Here is a 16,500-nt window from a genome sequence, read left to right as displayed (position 1 = left end):
ACGTGTGTCGTTTGACAATTGATTAATGCAATTTCTCTGACTAGTGACGTTCGCCTGCGGAATTAGTTTCCGAAACGTATATTGCATGTAACTTGTCACACATAATACTGATAGTGATACGCACACATTGGCAAATAATTGAAATCAATATTAATATGATATGGTTGGCTCGTTAATGCTAATGTACCTATGGCTTGTGTGAACATTCATTATATGATTTTAAAAGGACTCCTAGCTGTTGATTTTGGACAGTTGAACAAGTTATTTTGGATGCAAGTAAGAAAATAAAAACTGGTTCAGTACAGAGATAGTTCGGTGATTGACTTAGTAGTAAACGAAAGGATCAAAAGATACAGCTTCGTTAAAAGCATATATAATAGTTCTAAAACAAGTTTAATTTTTTTTATCTGCTTATTTAATAACCTAGGCGATACATAAAGCCTATTACACTAATGATCGAGAATATAAAACATTTATGAAAAAAAATATACAGGTTCCAGAAAAAGCGGTTGAGCAGAAATAGAAGGTGCAAAACAATGTGTACACGAACAAAACACTAAAACTCTTGAAGTACCGGTAAACTATGGCAACTTTACCAGACCCTTGGCAACTTTACCATACTATAGGTATTCAGTATAAACTCATTTATCTAAAAATCTACCCACTAGAATTCTGTTTTGTAATAGTAGTATTTTTTAGACATTAAAAGGAAATATTTACTATATTTTGCGTAGACGCAAGACTGCTATTATGCCAGTAATGGCCGTCACAGTGTAGTGCGTGAAAATGTGCTAAAAGTTAGTAGTTCCTAAATTGTGCTCACAGAGCCTTAATTATATGTCACAGGTGAGTGAAATTTTGATCTTGAATGTATAATATAGTTGGGATTACTGTTGTAATGTCAGCAATTGCTTTTTCTTTAATTTATTGATAAATAATCGCTTCGGTAATGTTGACACAGGTAAGGTAAAGTTGCCACGGCCTGCTTTGTGGCAACTTTACCTACAGTTAGGGTTGGCAATAAATGTTTTTTTCTTGTTTGTGTGTATGTAACCATTTTCAAATACCTAAATTTCCCAGCATAATAGTGAATATCCTGGATGATAAGTTATAATGTATTTAATAATACCTTTTGTTTTAGAGCCAAAATGGCTCACATGAAACAAAACCGCAGATAACTCGGAGTTAGACAATATAAAAAACTTTAATTTTTTTAATTTATTTATTTTTATTTAACACTTTTTAGTTAGTTATAATACGGCTATGTGTTTCTCAAGATTTCACCCGCGACACGAAACGACAGTTCAGAAACCGCTAGTCAATCGCGTCGCGTAGTACCTATACGAGTACCTATATTTAGTTTGGATAATAAAGAACCTAATTGCACATAGTTTTTTTTTTCTATATGTCAGTGATATACCATTTTGGAATCCTCACGATGAGCTCTTTAATTTGATACCCATATTGTAGCAAATATATTTTTTTTATTTTTTTTACTTCTCTCTAGGGCGCCTCACGGCCGCCATTTTGTTTTTTGTTTTACGTCACATATCTAAGAACACTTGGGTAATTAAGACGAATCCAACGATGCCCTGATTGTTGAAATCCATCAATCCGTTTCGAAGAAATGAGGTAATAAAGAATATTAGGCTCATACATACAAGATACGCGCGAAAAACATAACCCTTCCTTGGCAGTCGGGTAAAAAGTATACGAAAGTAATGTTAAAATTAGCTACGGAGATAGTGAAGTCAAAAAATTAAAAAGTCAAAAGATTAAACATTATTTTGTAGCCTTTTTTTACAATTTTAAACATAAATACTTAAAATTTTAGAACTTAATTTAGTTTAAAAGGGAACAATATTTATGCTTTTTTTTTACTTTAGGTTTAAGGTTTATATTTTTTTTTAAATATACATGTCATAAAAATAATTCTCATTTTTTGACAACCCCGAGCGTAACAAATTATTTGTATGTAAATTACGATGAAACCCGTGGCAACTTTCCCGACTGTCTGTGTAGCCGTTATCTTTATAGATTTCCTCATATTGTTTGCATTATAATACGAAGAGGTCCTAGATGAAGCCCTCTGTACCTCAACAACTCTTTAATATGCAATACACGATGAATACGGCGCGTAGGTAAAGTTGCCAAAAATTTGGTATCTTTACCCATGTTGTTTTTTCTTTACTACGGCTAAAGTAAGCGTTTGTATATAATGACGATTACGGTAAAGTGAGCCAGATAGACTACAATTCTAAATATATAGTTTTGGTTTCTATGCGTCTTATGGTTAAAAATATATTTCGATTTTTGTTCCAAAATATGGTAAAGTTGCCATGTTTTACGGTACACCAATTAAGAAACTCCTTACGTATATTATGAAAATAACATTCAAAGTTACCTATAAGAAAAAGGGGGAACCAGTATTTATACAACAAAAAAAAACTTTGACACAAGATGCCTTAAAAGTATTTGCGAAGAAAACTCGCCCTATTAAAGTTACTAAAATAACTTGTTTTTACTTTTGAAGATGTAAGTGTGAGCTGTAAGTTACTACTATTTGCTACCAATTAATTACAGTATAATCGAAACGAGAGCGCCTTCGGCGCCCTGATTGGTTGGTTTATTCGAGTCGACCAATCAGAAAGAGAAGAAGAAGACAAAATTATAAGAAGAGTCCATTTCAGTTTTAAAAAATAATCAAGATCGAATATGAAAGTCTCAGAACCACCAGAATCATTAGCGACTCTGTTACACCGCACAAACAAAAATCTTGAGGTGCCTGAAGGTGCTTTTTCATCAGAGATGTGCTATGTAGTTATGCTACGAAGATGTTATATGATGTATCACATATCCATTGCACGCATCTTTCCATATAAAAAACATAACTTAGCTTTCCAATGTCAATGTTATGTGTACCAATAAATATAATTGGTGGAAGCCCAACGCATCCACAGCAATGTAGCATAGCCTCATCTCTGGTGTAAAAACACCCTGATTCACACAAGAAACACGAGGTATCTCATAAATGCGAGGTATCTTTGGCATCTGACAAACATGCAGCGAATTCTCTCTGCTATAGAACACGTAAATATTACATATCAGTATAATATCTTATTTGAACGAAGTATACTCTGCAACTGCGAGATATTTCTTTTAATAAATAAATGCTCGCTTTAGTAAGCTTTGACTTAATGAAACTTTTTTCCGTAGTAAGTTGTTATTAAAATACTGCAGTTTATTACAATACGCTTTACTGCGTTTCAAATATAACTGACATAATATGAAAAGGGAGATAAAGAAAAAGAGAGAGAGTAAACATTATTCTAGATCAAGAGAGAAACCAAAGGAGAATGCCCAAAAAATAACCAGAGTCGATTAAATTCATTTATGAACAATTAATGGACCATTAGTAAGAGATCGCAAGCACGCTATTCGTGTCGGTCAAAAAGTTCAAGAGACGAAGAATACCTACACGTAAGCACGTTTTAGCTAATTTAGCAAAAATGCTCTTCAAAATATTATAGAGCTGATTCTAACCAATGACACCCACTCTAGTATTCTATAGTTACGGCGTGTCTTTTGGACATGTTTTTATTTTCATAAACAGACAAAACCAATATACATTTGTGTAGTTCATTAAAGCTTAAAAATGCATCTTGATGATCATCATACAACTGAAACTAGAAACCTTCACAAGCTTCACAAAGTATTGAAGATAAAATCTTAATCCCTAGGAAGAATTTTAGAAGTAGTTTTATTCATTGTATTGCAATGGCATCATCTGCCCGTTTAGTTTGCACAACTCGTGCAAGTAATCCGAGCAAAACGGATTACTAGGGCTTGCTTTCGTCTTTTATTACGAACCACTCATAACTAGCCGAGTTTTATGCCGTGATCATATTACTTTATTATTTTAAAATACCTAGTTTACTTCGAAGAAATGGAAGAAGTTTTACTTCTTCAAGAAGCTATTGTATTTCTGTTTTAGACTGATTTACTTTTCAGTCAATAACTATTATTGTGTACTTAGTAACTAGTGCTATTATATACTTAGTGAAATAAATACTATAGTACGTCACATTTGAATGAATTGACACAATCAATGTGCATTTTTTTAGATCTAACTAACACAGCTCAAGTCATTTGACCATATTCAGCAATAGACGCTGTCCGACCATAGAATTCTTATTTAGACAAGAACTACTAATAACTATAATAGTTACATCAAACCCATCAAAACATACAACAGAAATAAAGTGCCGAACACTTGAAACCAACAATTCACGAGCATCAATTCAGTTGAACAGTTGAATCATGAATGCAACGCAAACTTCCCACATCACGTGACTTCGAAAGCACAAAACTGGCTATTCACGTAAAAGGAGTTTTGGAAAACAAACATCAAGCAAGGTAGTGAGCGTCGAGCGTCAGAATTTGGAACCGTAATAAACTTTGAAAGGGCCGTAAAAGAGCAATAACTGTAACTCGGCGAGAGAGCCTTGATTTTAGTGGCGTTGGGACCGCGCCTCGCGATAACCTATTAATTGATCTCTAATGTCTTTGTCAAATGCAGTGGGAAGTGACACCTTTTCTTAAGGATTAAAATATAACATGTATCTGTTTCATTGACAAAAAAAAATTGCCACCACCTTCTACAGCCCCTACTCTTCCTATAATTGTGGTAAGAGCTGAACTAAGGCACTACACATAAGACAAGATAGTACTAGATAGTACTTCGCTTTTTGATAAACTTGAACCTTTGAAACTGCGATCTCCAATCCGCTTGCCAAGCGTGGAGATTATAACAAACAATTTTAATCATCGGAGGTCCCTAGTCCAGCAGTAGACTTTTAGAGAATAGTCTGATAAATATCGGTTAAAAAAGTGACTGCCAACCACAATCCTATAAAGATTGTATAAAAGATAGACCAAAGCTACTTAAATTAAAATAAGTGTTGGTCAAAGACCATTACTTTATAAACACGCCATCTCCTAGTTTTATAGGGAACTTCTATTTTAACATAACATTTTGTTCGTCTACTCGACGCTAGGGGGTCAAAAGAACCGTGGTAATTTAGTAAGCAGGGTAAGTTGAGAGAAAGAAGTGTTCAGTTTCTGCTACTGCCCACTAGATGGCGCTGACAAAACTATGAATATCGTCAAATACATACGGCGTTATAATATAATACGAAAAATAGTAAGTTGATAAAAAATAACATTATTATGAAACATCATCAAATAAGAAGTAGAAATGAGTGAACTAGATTAACAAACAGTCCGCACAAGTTACAAGGGGCAATAGTATCCAAAATCACAATATAGATGGCGCTTTGCAGCGACGTGTAGTAAAATTTTCATTTGGTGAAGTGAGCCAAGGGCCAGGTCTTCCGAGAAATACATAGTTCTATTAACACATTTCTATATACGATTATACTTAATCAATGCTGTATATTAAAATACTATGGTACATAATTGTAAGGTCATTTTACTTCAGACATTGAATAACATTCCATATAGATATAGAGAGAAATCCTCTCTCTATTCCCATTGTTATATCATAATTGCTGATATGTATTATTTATGTTTATAAAAACAAATGCAATACTTACAAACACTAGCATTATGAAGAAAGCGGCAATGTATGAACTGCGGGCAGTAAGCATCGACACGAAGCGATAATGCTCGCCGGTGATGACATTCCTATAATGAAATGGAAGAAACAAGAATTATTATTTAAAAATTATATTAAAAATTCTGCTTGCTGTTTGTAAAAAGCAAACATAATCACAATTTTATAATAATACTAGCTATAGCTTGTGGCTTCGCTCGCCTGTATTACAGACTGTAAATAATAAAAGTAGCCTAAATTACTGCTTAGTCCATCAGCTACCGGACAATTAAAGTCCCGTCAAAATCGGTCCAGCCATTTCAGATATTAGCCGGAACAAACAGACAAAAAGTCGTTAATACTATCCAACGCACCCAAACATCACCCGACAAAGAATGAGTGAAGTCAAAATTCATCCCAATCCAAGCCGAAAGTACATACCTCAAATACCCCTTGTTATCTTCCTGCTCAGCCAAGGTCTTGATGGATGCCATGAGCAAGTCATCGTACCCCAGGAACTCGTCGAGCACGAACCGCGAGAAGGGATCTCCGAAGCACTCGTCCCGCTGTGGGTCTAGCGTGACTATCTTCACGGGGATCTTGAGGCGAAGGCGCGCGCTTGGAGAGAGGCGAAGGAAACCGTACTCCAAGGAGTATTCGAGAATATAGTCCTCATCTGGAATTGAACAAAGAAATAGTTAATTATGTTAAGCGTATTAAAATCTACCTAGACTAATAATTTTATAGGATCAGTTTAAGTTTTTTGTACAAATTGGGGATAAATATATTTTTGTTTGTTTGTTAATGGTGGGAAAAATAGGACCTTTATTCTTCCTAAAAATATTAGAAGATAGTGATAATCTATCTACTCTTTCGACTCTGACAGAGTGTTCTGTCAAACTGGGGTTTGATCTATAATTTAAAAATAGTATCAGGTATTTTTTTAAGGGGGCAAAATAAGCCAATGAATTTTCCCACCTTGGGCGAGGCGAGAGGGACTGTCACTCTTGTTTTTTGAGGGGGAAAATCATTCAATGCTTCTCTCGCCTCAGCGAGGCAAGAGGGAATGTCAGAATCTTACTGACTAAAAACCACCCCGTTGCTACACCTGCTTTGCGGAGCCCCGGTAACCCGCTATGCAGAGCCCGGCCAGAACCCTAGTAACCCACTATGCAGACCACAGCTCCGGATCAGTAAGGTCTAAGATTATTATTATTTACATTCTCGCACGGAAATAGGAATCAATACTATTTTTGGTATATTTACTCTTTTCACATATCTGTAAACAGTACTCATTGATATTATAACGCTACGCATATAATTAACGAATGCTGCCATTCGAGTGGATTACAATAAGCTTATTAGGTTTTACGTCAAACGAAGCCTTTCAATGTTCAGTTGTAACTTAGAACTCACTCACATATAAACACATTGCTTAAGATTTCATTAGCTAAGCTGCATATTATTTGAATAAACAGAATATAGTAGTCAAAATTTATATCTATATCTGTAATATTAATATATCTATATATTAATACGTGATGCAAAAACTTTGGACCACTTTTTACGATAATTGCGCGGACGTAGGAGCATAAAATTTGGTACACTTATAGTTTATGTGTAGGAGAGGTGCATAGCGCTAATATTTTTCAAAAATAATGCTTATAAAGTACATTAAATCAATAAATAAAACATTACACACACATGCATAGTATCTGATCGTATTTGACAAAACGTCAAAATCGATAGACATTGCGATGATATTCTCACGTCTCATATGAAAAGAGTTTTACAAAAGAGTTTGAATTAAATAAAAATTATCCTTCAACGTACGTTAAGTGGTATTGTAAATTAAATCATATATGGTCGAATTTCGGCCACTAGGCGACCACTAGTATTTATAAATATATTAAAAACTCTTCAGCTTTACAGTCGAAGAGTTCGTTTGTTTGTTTGTTTAAATGCACTAATCTCCGGAACTACTGGTCCGATTTCAATGATTATTGTTATGTCGGATAGTGCATTTATTGTTGGATGGCTTTAAAACATCTCGCTAAGATCAAAACCTTGGGAAGTAGCTAGTAATTATTTTGTATTAAGTCAATGTGTAATATAAACACACGTTTAATATGAGTACTTATCCCATAATTAATTTGTGCACGCTTTTTATTCCGTGAAGGGATAAGCAGAGCCACGGGGGGGTATATAGGTACCTAGGTACAATGTAATGCTCACTCTTTAACCAATTATGTTACATATTATATGTTTCTATCAAATTAAATAAGGATTCATTAAATAAATAATGTTCAATACACACCTTTAGAAGAGTCATTGGAAGCAGACTCTTCCAGAGATTCCTGAAACAGAAAATTACACAAATTAAGATACTTTTTTCTGGGATATATAATCTACCTAGTTCACTATAGAAGAGACGGTAGTATGTGATTAATAAAAGATTTATCTATTTAATCCATCAGTTAGACAATAAAAATTAAGAATAGTGTATACCCAGTCAAAGCAAAATAATTTTAAGAGTGGGTCTCACTGCATCTCTTCCACATCAATTATCTACTGTCTTGTGACTTGTACCTTTTGCTTGATACCGTAAAATTACAAAATATGCCCTACTAAAATTATCAATGCGAAAGTTTGTGAGTATCGATGTTTGTTACTCTTTCACGTCAAAACGGCTGAAGAGATCGGGATGAAATTTGGAACAGCGGTTGATTATGGACTGAAATAACACATAGATGTAGCTGCTGGTAGAAGCTAGTGCTTCATATTTTTCCTTAATTTACGAAAAAAAAAAAAATTTTAATCTTCTATTACTTACACAAATAAATTAAAAACTATGGTTTGAGACTTTGAGAGACAGACAAGTTAATCACAAAATCACAAGTAATTTACGACAAAAATAAAACTTATACGAGTTATTAGTCTCATAATGATGTTATTAATTTGTATATTATGCAAAGTATCCATAGTTAATTATTTCCATCCCAATCATATTTTAACGGTGATTTGAAGTAGGTAACAACTTAAGCTTTTTACAACTCTTTATAAAAACGGTGAACGTCCGATAAACAGTTAACAGATTTCATTAAAAACATCTTTAAAGACAACCAATTCATTCACTTCAACCAACCAACATATGCGAAAACCAGTTTGCAACGCTTTCACGCCTATATAACTGAACCGATTTCGATAAATTTTTGCAAAGATATAGATGACATCTGGATTCTTATATTGTATGTATGTATAAGTAAATATATTTTAGGGATCTATAACTTGAAATTGTAGAATTGAGGTTGTCTATACTTTTGTTCTGTTACTTTAATTTTATTTTCAGCCATGGTCGTCCCACTGCAGGGCAAAGGCCTATCCTCCTTCCACTCATCTCTATGCAGTTTCTGTGGCCAATCCTTTTCATAGACAACGAGTTCATGCTGCCATCTCCTTTTGTTACTTTTGGTTAGACTAAAGTTTGTTTGTTTGTTTGAAAACGCTAAACTCTGGAACTACTGATTCTAATTGAATTAATGTCGGATAGTCCAATTAACAAGGCAAACTATATGCTATAAACAAATACGCTATGATTAAAAGGAACAGCGGGTGAAACATAATCAGGTTGAATATATTCGAAATGCACATGAACGCATTGTAGGTATATAATATACAATTGTATTCGAAATGCACGTATACGCACTGCCTATATACGTACGACCGTACATATAATATACATCTACTACCCAGACTACATAGGCATTATCACGCGTGCAATTAATAGTCTTACATTAAGCCCATTATCAACACGCACAATTATATTTAAGTCTAAGGCATTATTAACCACTTAATCGATAAGAAATCTAAAACGTTATCAATTATCATGTTAACAAATGCATAATCAAATTAAATTCTTGTTCTTGCGTCGTTTCTCCCGTGCTGTTTCGAAGTGCAGTGTACTGACTTATTAGGTAGTGCATAATTAATACAAAGTATTCATGTATTCAGTGTTAGTTTTTCTACTGATCATTCGTCATTGATCTTCTGCTAGCCTGGTGCTTTTCCACTAGAGGTGTGCTATGTTGCTATGTTAGGAAGATGTAATAGCTAAGCTGTAAAACTATGTGACCGTTTCCACTAATACTATGCTATGTAGCTGTACAAGTAAGATGCGCAGCTCGAGTATGCAATGTATCGATAGTAGGGAAGCCATCCATAGCACGTATCCACAGCACGCATCTTTTCATACAAAAAACATAGCTTCCATTTCCACCAGTGGTAAATATGATTGGAGGAAACCAAACACATTCACAGCAACGTAGCATAGCTCATCTCAGGTGGAAAAGCGCCGTAACAGATGGATATTTTGGCGTATTTTCAGTTTAGAGCATTACCAGGCTATTCTGTAACTGTCAATTCAAACTTTCAAAGTGAGCTTGATCATCATTGTCGAGTCGAGATTATTAACACAAGCAATGATATTGAGCACCGTGATCGAGTTCAAAGATCTTTTGAATTCAAAGTTACAGGATAGTACGTATTATTTAGCCAGTAGGAAAAGTAAGTACGTCTTAAGATGATATTACGTTGTACCCACGTTAACTTTATTCACACAAATCTCACATGAGAAATTCCCCGAGTTTCAAATGTAGGTACAGAGCAATAACGATATTATTCAAACAATAGGTAGATTAGACATTCCACAGACATTTACCTAAACAAGCAAAGGACTTCATCTAAGCGCAAATCTTATTATTCAAAACTGGTTCTTAATCAAACATACTTATGTCTCAAAGTTAGTTTTTCTAAATAATATCTAGCGGTCATCTGACGTTCGTAATTGAATTGAATTAATTTTTCATTTTTGCAATTACAAACAGTCTGTCATTAGCCAAAGGGTTATATAGAGGTTGAACTTAATAGGTTCATTTCTACTATCTATTGGAATTGCTTGCTACTAAACGCTAGTGGGTAATTCCAATTATTTTAATAGGGATAGAAGCTTTTCGTGAAGAGTGGTTTTTATTTTGTAATAATGTTGAAAATATAATTATTTGCAACTTAGCAACTATTTCTCGTTGATGAAGGGTGCTTTTCCAGTAGAGATGCGGATCGCCTCGCATGACGCGAGCAAGCAGTATAACTGGCGTCATGCGAGGGATGCGTTTGGCTTCCACAAATCATATTTATTGGTACACATAGCTTAGCACCGGTTGAAACAGACTCAGCTAAGCTACGTTTTTTATATGGAAAGATGGCTTCCTTACTATCGATAAATTGCGTACTCGAGCTGCGCATCTTCCTCGCACAACTACATAGCCTAGTATCAGTTGAAACGGTCATACTATGATCACAGCTTAGCTATTATAGGTTCGTAGCCTAGCTACAAAGGACATATCTGGTGGAAAAGCACCCTAAATCTGTATCTCTACAGTACCTCTGCTTAGATTTAAAATGCATCATCTCATATTAAATCACATCTGTTAAACTCATCATATAGACACCAGAGTATTGAACTACAGAAATAAAATTATAAGAAAAACGAGACACTAGAAAACAGGTCATTCACAGCCACAAGCTACCTACTTGATAAGATTGGACAGCCACAACAAATATAATCGCGGATCACCATGTACACCTGAGGTCATTGCACTCACACACAGAGTAAACAAATCCAAATTTAATACTGCAGGCAATTTAATAGCTGTATAAAGAAGTATGAATCACAAGAATGTTTGTAAGTGGTAGGTATATGAAACGACTGTACTGTATCAAAATGTATGTATGCTCTTTATTGTCTTGAAAAGCTTTGTATGAAAAAAAAGTGACAATGTCGAGAAAAAGTCATGTAATAGTATCCACGTGAAGTCGGGACAGGCCACTAGTTTACTACTATGTGACAACGTCCCGTGCGGGATATTCCAGCCTCAGATAGGATAGGCAATGGTGTACTGAAAAATACTTAAAATCACTTTCATGCATCCCTAGTGTACTACAGTTGGTCTACAGTTTTAAAACAGTATTATGTACCAACTAACTATGGGCCCTTTTGGGCCCGCTGTATAGTATAGTATTTTTACTTTTTACTATGATGTCATTATCTATCCGACTTTGTAACAAATAAATTGGGAATAAGTATATTGTCAAACCAGGCCTATGCGGACTACGTAATTATAATCAACTGTGAATTTTGACAAGATTATTTAGACACCACTGACAGACTGAAGGGAAACCTGGTGAGCAAACCTGGGCTTTTAATTTCTAAGTATAAGTTTAAAATCACCAACCCACATTGAGCAAGGGTAGGGATTAATGCTCAACCTTTCTCCGTGTGATAAGAGGCCTTTGGTCAGCAGTGAGTGATGTAGGCTATTGATGATGACAGTTCATCGACAGTTATGCGGACGACCTTGCGATATCATAATAATATTACAGACAGACGATAATATAACAATGCGATAACATACCAGACTACGAGAATAGAGAGGAAAAAAAACAAAACATCTTGTTATGGTTACTCTTAGTAGACAATAAAGAAATATTTTCCGTTATATTTCTATTGTCTTGAGAATCTTTCTTAAAAGGTAAAGTAATGTTGGTCATGCGCATAGCGACAATTTTTTCTCTCGACTCATCATAACTAATATCTGGCACATAACAGCCATTAAATCCACACGATAATTAAAAACACAAGTTAATCTACGTAGGTACAAGCTAAACTCGTAAAAATATTGACGCAGCTAATTGTATTCAAATTTTTAGAACACGCAATCGAAATTCAAATCTAACGAGAAAAAAAACAGGAAATTCACACAAGATAATTAAGTTTTTTATAACACAAGAATAATTAAGAAAAAATACTCACATCAACCAGTTTTGACTCTCTGTCTATATCTTCAACAAGGCCCATAATTCCTTCCCATAATGAGGCAGAATGTTCTACAATATCTGCTCCAGAGACTATCGTTGCATTGAGGTCCACCTCCTCACTCGTTCCTCCTCCATCAGGTTTAACAGACGTAGTCTCAATAACTTTATCAGGAGAGGATCCCTCAGTGTCATCGTGTACCCTTGTAATGTTACCGTAGTCAGTTCCATCGCGAATATAATCATCGTCGTCAACCTCGTCATTTGTAGACGATTCAATGTTAATGAACCTGGAATAGTAAGCAAGCAATATTGGTATTTACATTATAATTACATTAAAGTACATTTTTAAAGAACACTATGTAGAGTTGGAAGTCGGTTTACTTAAGTAAGCATGGAAAGGAATATTAAGTCATAATGGTAGTAAAAACTTGGTTGGAAAGTATTTATTTTGGTAGTAAATAGATAAAAAATTCTTAAGGAAAGTCAAATAGTAATAGGGTATGAAAATTCATTGTTTTATTAAAAGAGAAGTTATTATCATACTGACATTGAATCGAAGGTGTGAATATAAATGAGTATTGTATGTGTGTTTGGACAAATTTTGATAAAATTTTACTAACGAGAATGTCTACACAATGTTTAAGTAGTTTGATTATCACTAAGAGGACAAAACATACTTATACCTGTATATAAAACATCCTGAGCAACTTACAAATAATTTCAGTAAAAAATATGGTGTAATAAATTACCTAATACATTGTCTATCCAGTTACGACGAAGTATCAATCAAAATCGACTTATTTATTTTACTTAAGTGACGTTAGTGTTGATTTAATTAACACAGTCCTCTACTTACATTAATTATGGCTCAAACTAATTCTCATAAATAAAAAAAACAGTTTCTATTTACAGTGAAATTCCAATGTGAATTCAAATGTATTACGATTGCTGAATTGGGGCGGGAAATGTAAGATTTAATTTAAAAAATAAATAGAAAAACTGAGGATAAAACAGTTATTAAATTTTAAACTTGTTTTGGATCTGTGAATGGTGTTATTTTTTCTAGTAGTAAGACACTTACATTAATTATTATTATTTTAATTGTTTGAGCGTAGCTAAGAATATCACAATTATTTATATGAAATCAAAATGCAAGCACTAAAAGACACAATTAATGGCTCTATATCACATTAACAAATTAAAACCTGTATTTTAACCCTTATAAAGTCTTTCCTAAATCTGATTATTTACCCATTTTTGCTATAACCATACCACAAAATGTAAACAAAACACAATAGCAATTAATGTTTTGTCTAATCTAATAACAATAATCATGCATACATGTAAATACATTATGGCACCACTTGAACAGCATATCATTCACATACATACTCATTTCAATTAAACACTATTTTGTAATAGAAATCTATTAAATAAAACCTAATTCCTAAACCTCTTTGTAACAAGTAGACAATATTGTTGTTACTGCTAAAATGCCTGTCATTGTCTACATGTTGTTAAATAAATTATAATAATTCTAAACAATATGTGACCCTGTTATTTCCTCATTGTCAGTAGAAATATTTTTAAAAAGTAAATTGTATATTCTCATAGTGATTTATTTACTTAAGATATCTTAGAGAAATTAGTAGAGTATTTTATTATCTTACCCTTCTGTCGCCAGCATCCCTAACATAGAATTCAATTCCTCTTTATCCTTTTTCAATTTCCTCTCCTTAGCATAACTCTGTTCAACTGTATAGTCCTGGGCCGGGTTCCTTAGTATCTCCACTCTCAAAATGCCGTCCCTAGGCCACGAGTCCTTCACATGATTCAAACATGTTGTAGGAGTTCTTGAAAATGCTATATGAATATATGCAAGAACGAAGAAGGCGACCAGCGCCTTCAAAAGCACAAGGAACTCAAAGAATCTCCGCAGTGGCCTCGGAAATGTCCGAGCATAGGCTAAAGCAAATTTAAAAAATAATGCATGAAATAACCTCTCCCTCATATTAAACAAGGGATTCTGGTTATTGTTCCTATTTCTATTCATTGTCGGGTTTATTATGGGACCTCCGGGCAACAAGTTGTTGTCCACATTGACTCCAGGTGGCAAGTTGTTCATTATCTGTGGCCCACCGGCACTCATACCTTGTTATTGTTACTATATTTTCACCCAGTTCTTCCGTCAACTTGTTATAGCTACAACATTCTTATTACCTGCAAGTGAAAGTTTAAACTCAAATTAAAAACGAGAATTTAACCTCTAGTATAATGTCAAAGTTAGAGGACACCCATACAAATGTTGCCAAATAAACTAACTGTATTGATGTATAGACACATCAGATTAATAATTAATAGGCCATTTGTCGCGTGAATTATACATACAGCAAGGGAATCGCACGCGAATCATATCATCAGACATGTGGACCAAAAACCTCAATATAAATAAACATCGGGACCAAATAGTGTGCAAAAACAATCGCTGCAATATGGGCGATAAGCACTAAATAACAAGTGAATGAGTGTAGTATCAATAATTTTAGGCCAAAGAGTAAAAGTAAGTGGGTAACTTATTATCATACGTACCCCTGAACTTAGGTCAAAAACTGTATGACCGATATATGATCACTATTTTTTATGTATATCCTGTTGTTTTCTACCATTAATTATTCTCAAAATTATTTCATAAACTCGCAATTCACTTTCTATTTGATAATTACGAGATAAATAAAAATGAAAACTGTCAAAATCTTGACATGACAACTTGTCATTTGACGTAGAAGGCATTCGTTCATAAAGTTGCTGAGTTTGATGCGTTCAAAGATTTAGTTATTTTGTTTATGATTGACACAGATTATAAAAAAATATTAATTTGATCGAATTCATAAATAGGTACTTTTTAAACTAATATTAATGATAAAAGAAACAACTATTGTCTAGACTGTATTTTGCATGGAAGAACCGCAAAAAAGTATCCGTGTCTGTCCATTTTTAATACTACTTTTTAACAACTTCGAGGTATATCTGCTAGATGGCGCTGAACGGTGTGTTTCTAACATCCTAGTTTGGAACTAACCAGGTACAATTAACTATGTTCTAGTTGTGTTACTTCTTTATATCCATCCACAATTTGTTTTACATTTTAAATAATAACGCCTAAGCTAAACACTACTCTTGTATGTTCTCGCTGAGGGAATTTAAGTAAGTAACTAACTAACTTTTCTTTACAAAGATGAAGAGAATGATGGATAAGAATAGTTCGTTATTATGTTTTTCCAGATAATAAGCAGACATTATTTTACCAAAGTGACTCTCATATTCTTCTGTCGGGACCGGACTCCATTAGCACTAGTTTATTTCCCAACGCGGGAACCGAAAACTATGTAGGTGTGTGCAGTACCTATGTAGCTCATCAGTTACCTCATCTAAAAATCCTAAATAAAGGAAAATAATACCAGTGTGGCGTAGGACGTTACCTAAGACGAAACTACGAAACCAAAAATCGTCTTTGTTAGATTTTACATACTTACAAATACTTTTACTAGAATAGGGTACCTAATCGTGTATGGACCAAATCATCTTCCATCTGCTTGAGGCCAACTTCGCTTATTCAGCCTCTTTATTCATGAAATGATCTGTACTACCTACTGTAGAATGAGGATTACCTACATACCTAGATACAATTCCAAAGTTCCGTTTAATGATTCAGGGTGACTCGTATAAAACAGCTCTTCTAAGTACCTACCTGTAGAAATTACTTAAGAAAGCTCGAACGACAATGTTAACGTCTTTTGTCCAGTTTCTTCCGATTCCAGCCACTGCAAAAATTAACAAAACAAAGAAGCACTTTCATGCCCATAGAGAACGTAATAATCTACACCTTTATCTAAAAACTATAGCTGCAATCACATAAAAGCGACTGAATGCGTTCACATAAAGAAGCTGCAGCAATTTAATGGGTCATTTGCAATACAAAGCACGGGATTTACAAGTCCGGAGACATGCAGAGA

At 34.1% G+C, this 16,500-nt stretch overlaps 1 protein-coding gene across 3 annotated transcripts in view; it reads right to left on the bottom strand.

Moving 5' to 3' along the window:
• The window catches only part of LOC118265916 (membralin), a 97,815-nt gene extending 82,549 nt beyond the window's left edge, over positions 1 to 15,266 (bottom strand). The window contains exons 1-6 of one of the 3 annotated variants that reach the window (XM_035579198.2): positions 15,077 to 15,266; positions 14,158 to 14,707; positions 12,483 to 12,774; positions 7,932 to 7,971; positions 6,056 to 6,290; positions 5,616 to 5,706 (exon numbers count right to left, since the gene is read on the bottom strand). In XM_035579198.2, coding sequence (XP_035435091.2) covers positions 5,616 to 5,706; positions 6,056 to 6,290; positions 7,932 to 7,971; positions 12,483 to 12,774; positions 14,158 to 14,636 — 1,137 coding nt within the window. In that variant the 5' untranslated portion in view covers positions 14,637 to 14,707; positions 15,077 to 15,266. Of the gene's footprint in view, positions 1 to 5,615; positions 5,707 to 6,055; positions 6,291 to 7,931; positions 7,972 to 12,482; positions 12,775 to 14,157; positions 14,708 to 14,875; positions 15,027 to 15,076 lie in introns of those variants that run through there. The other 2 variants (XM_050694720.1, XM_035579199.2) reach the window with 2 other exon arrangements.
• Positions 15,267 to 16,500: the final 1,234 nt, after the last annotated feature.

Source organism: Spodoptera frugiperda, chromosome 7, assembly GCF_023101765.2.
Source record: "Spodoptera frugiperda isolate SF20-4 chromosome 7, AGI-APGP_CSIRO_Sfru_2.0, whole genome shotgun sequence".
Classification (NCBI taxonomy): Eukaryota; Metazoa; Arthropoda; class Insecta; order Lepidoptera; family Noctuidae; genus Spodoptera; species Spodoptera frugiperda.
Note: the sequence above shows the minus strand (reverse complement) of the source record. Positions and strands in the feature narration are given on the sequence as shown.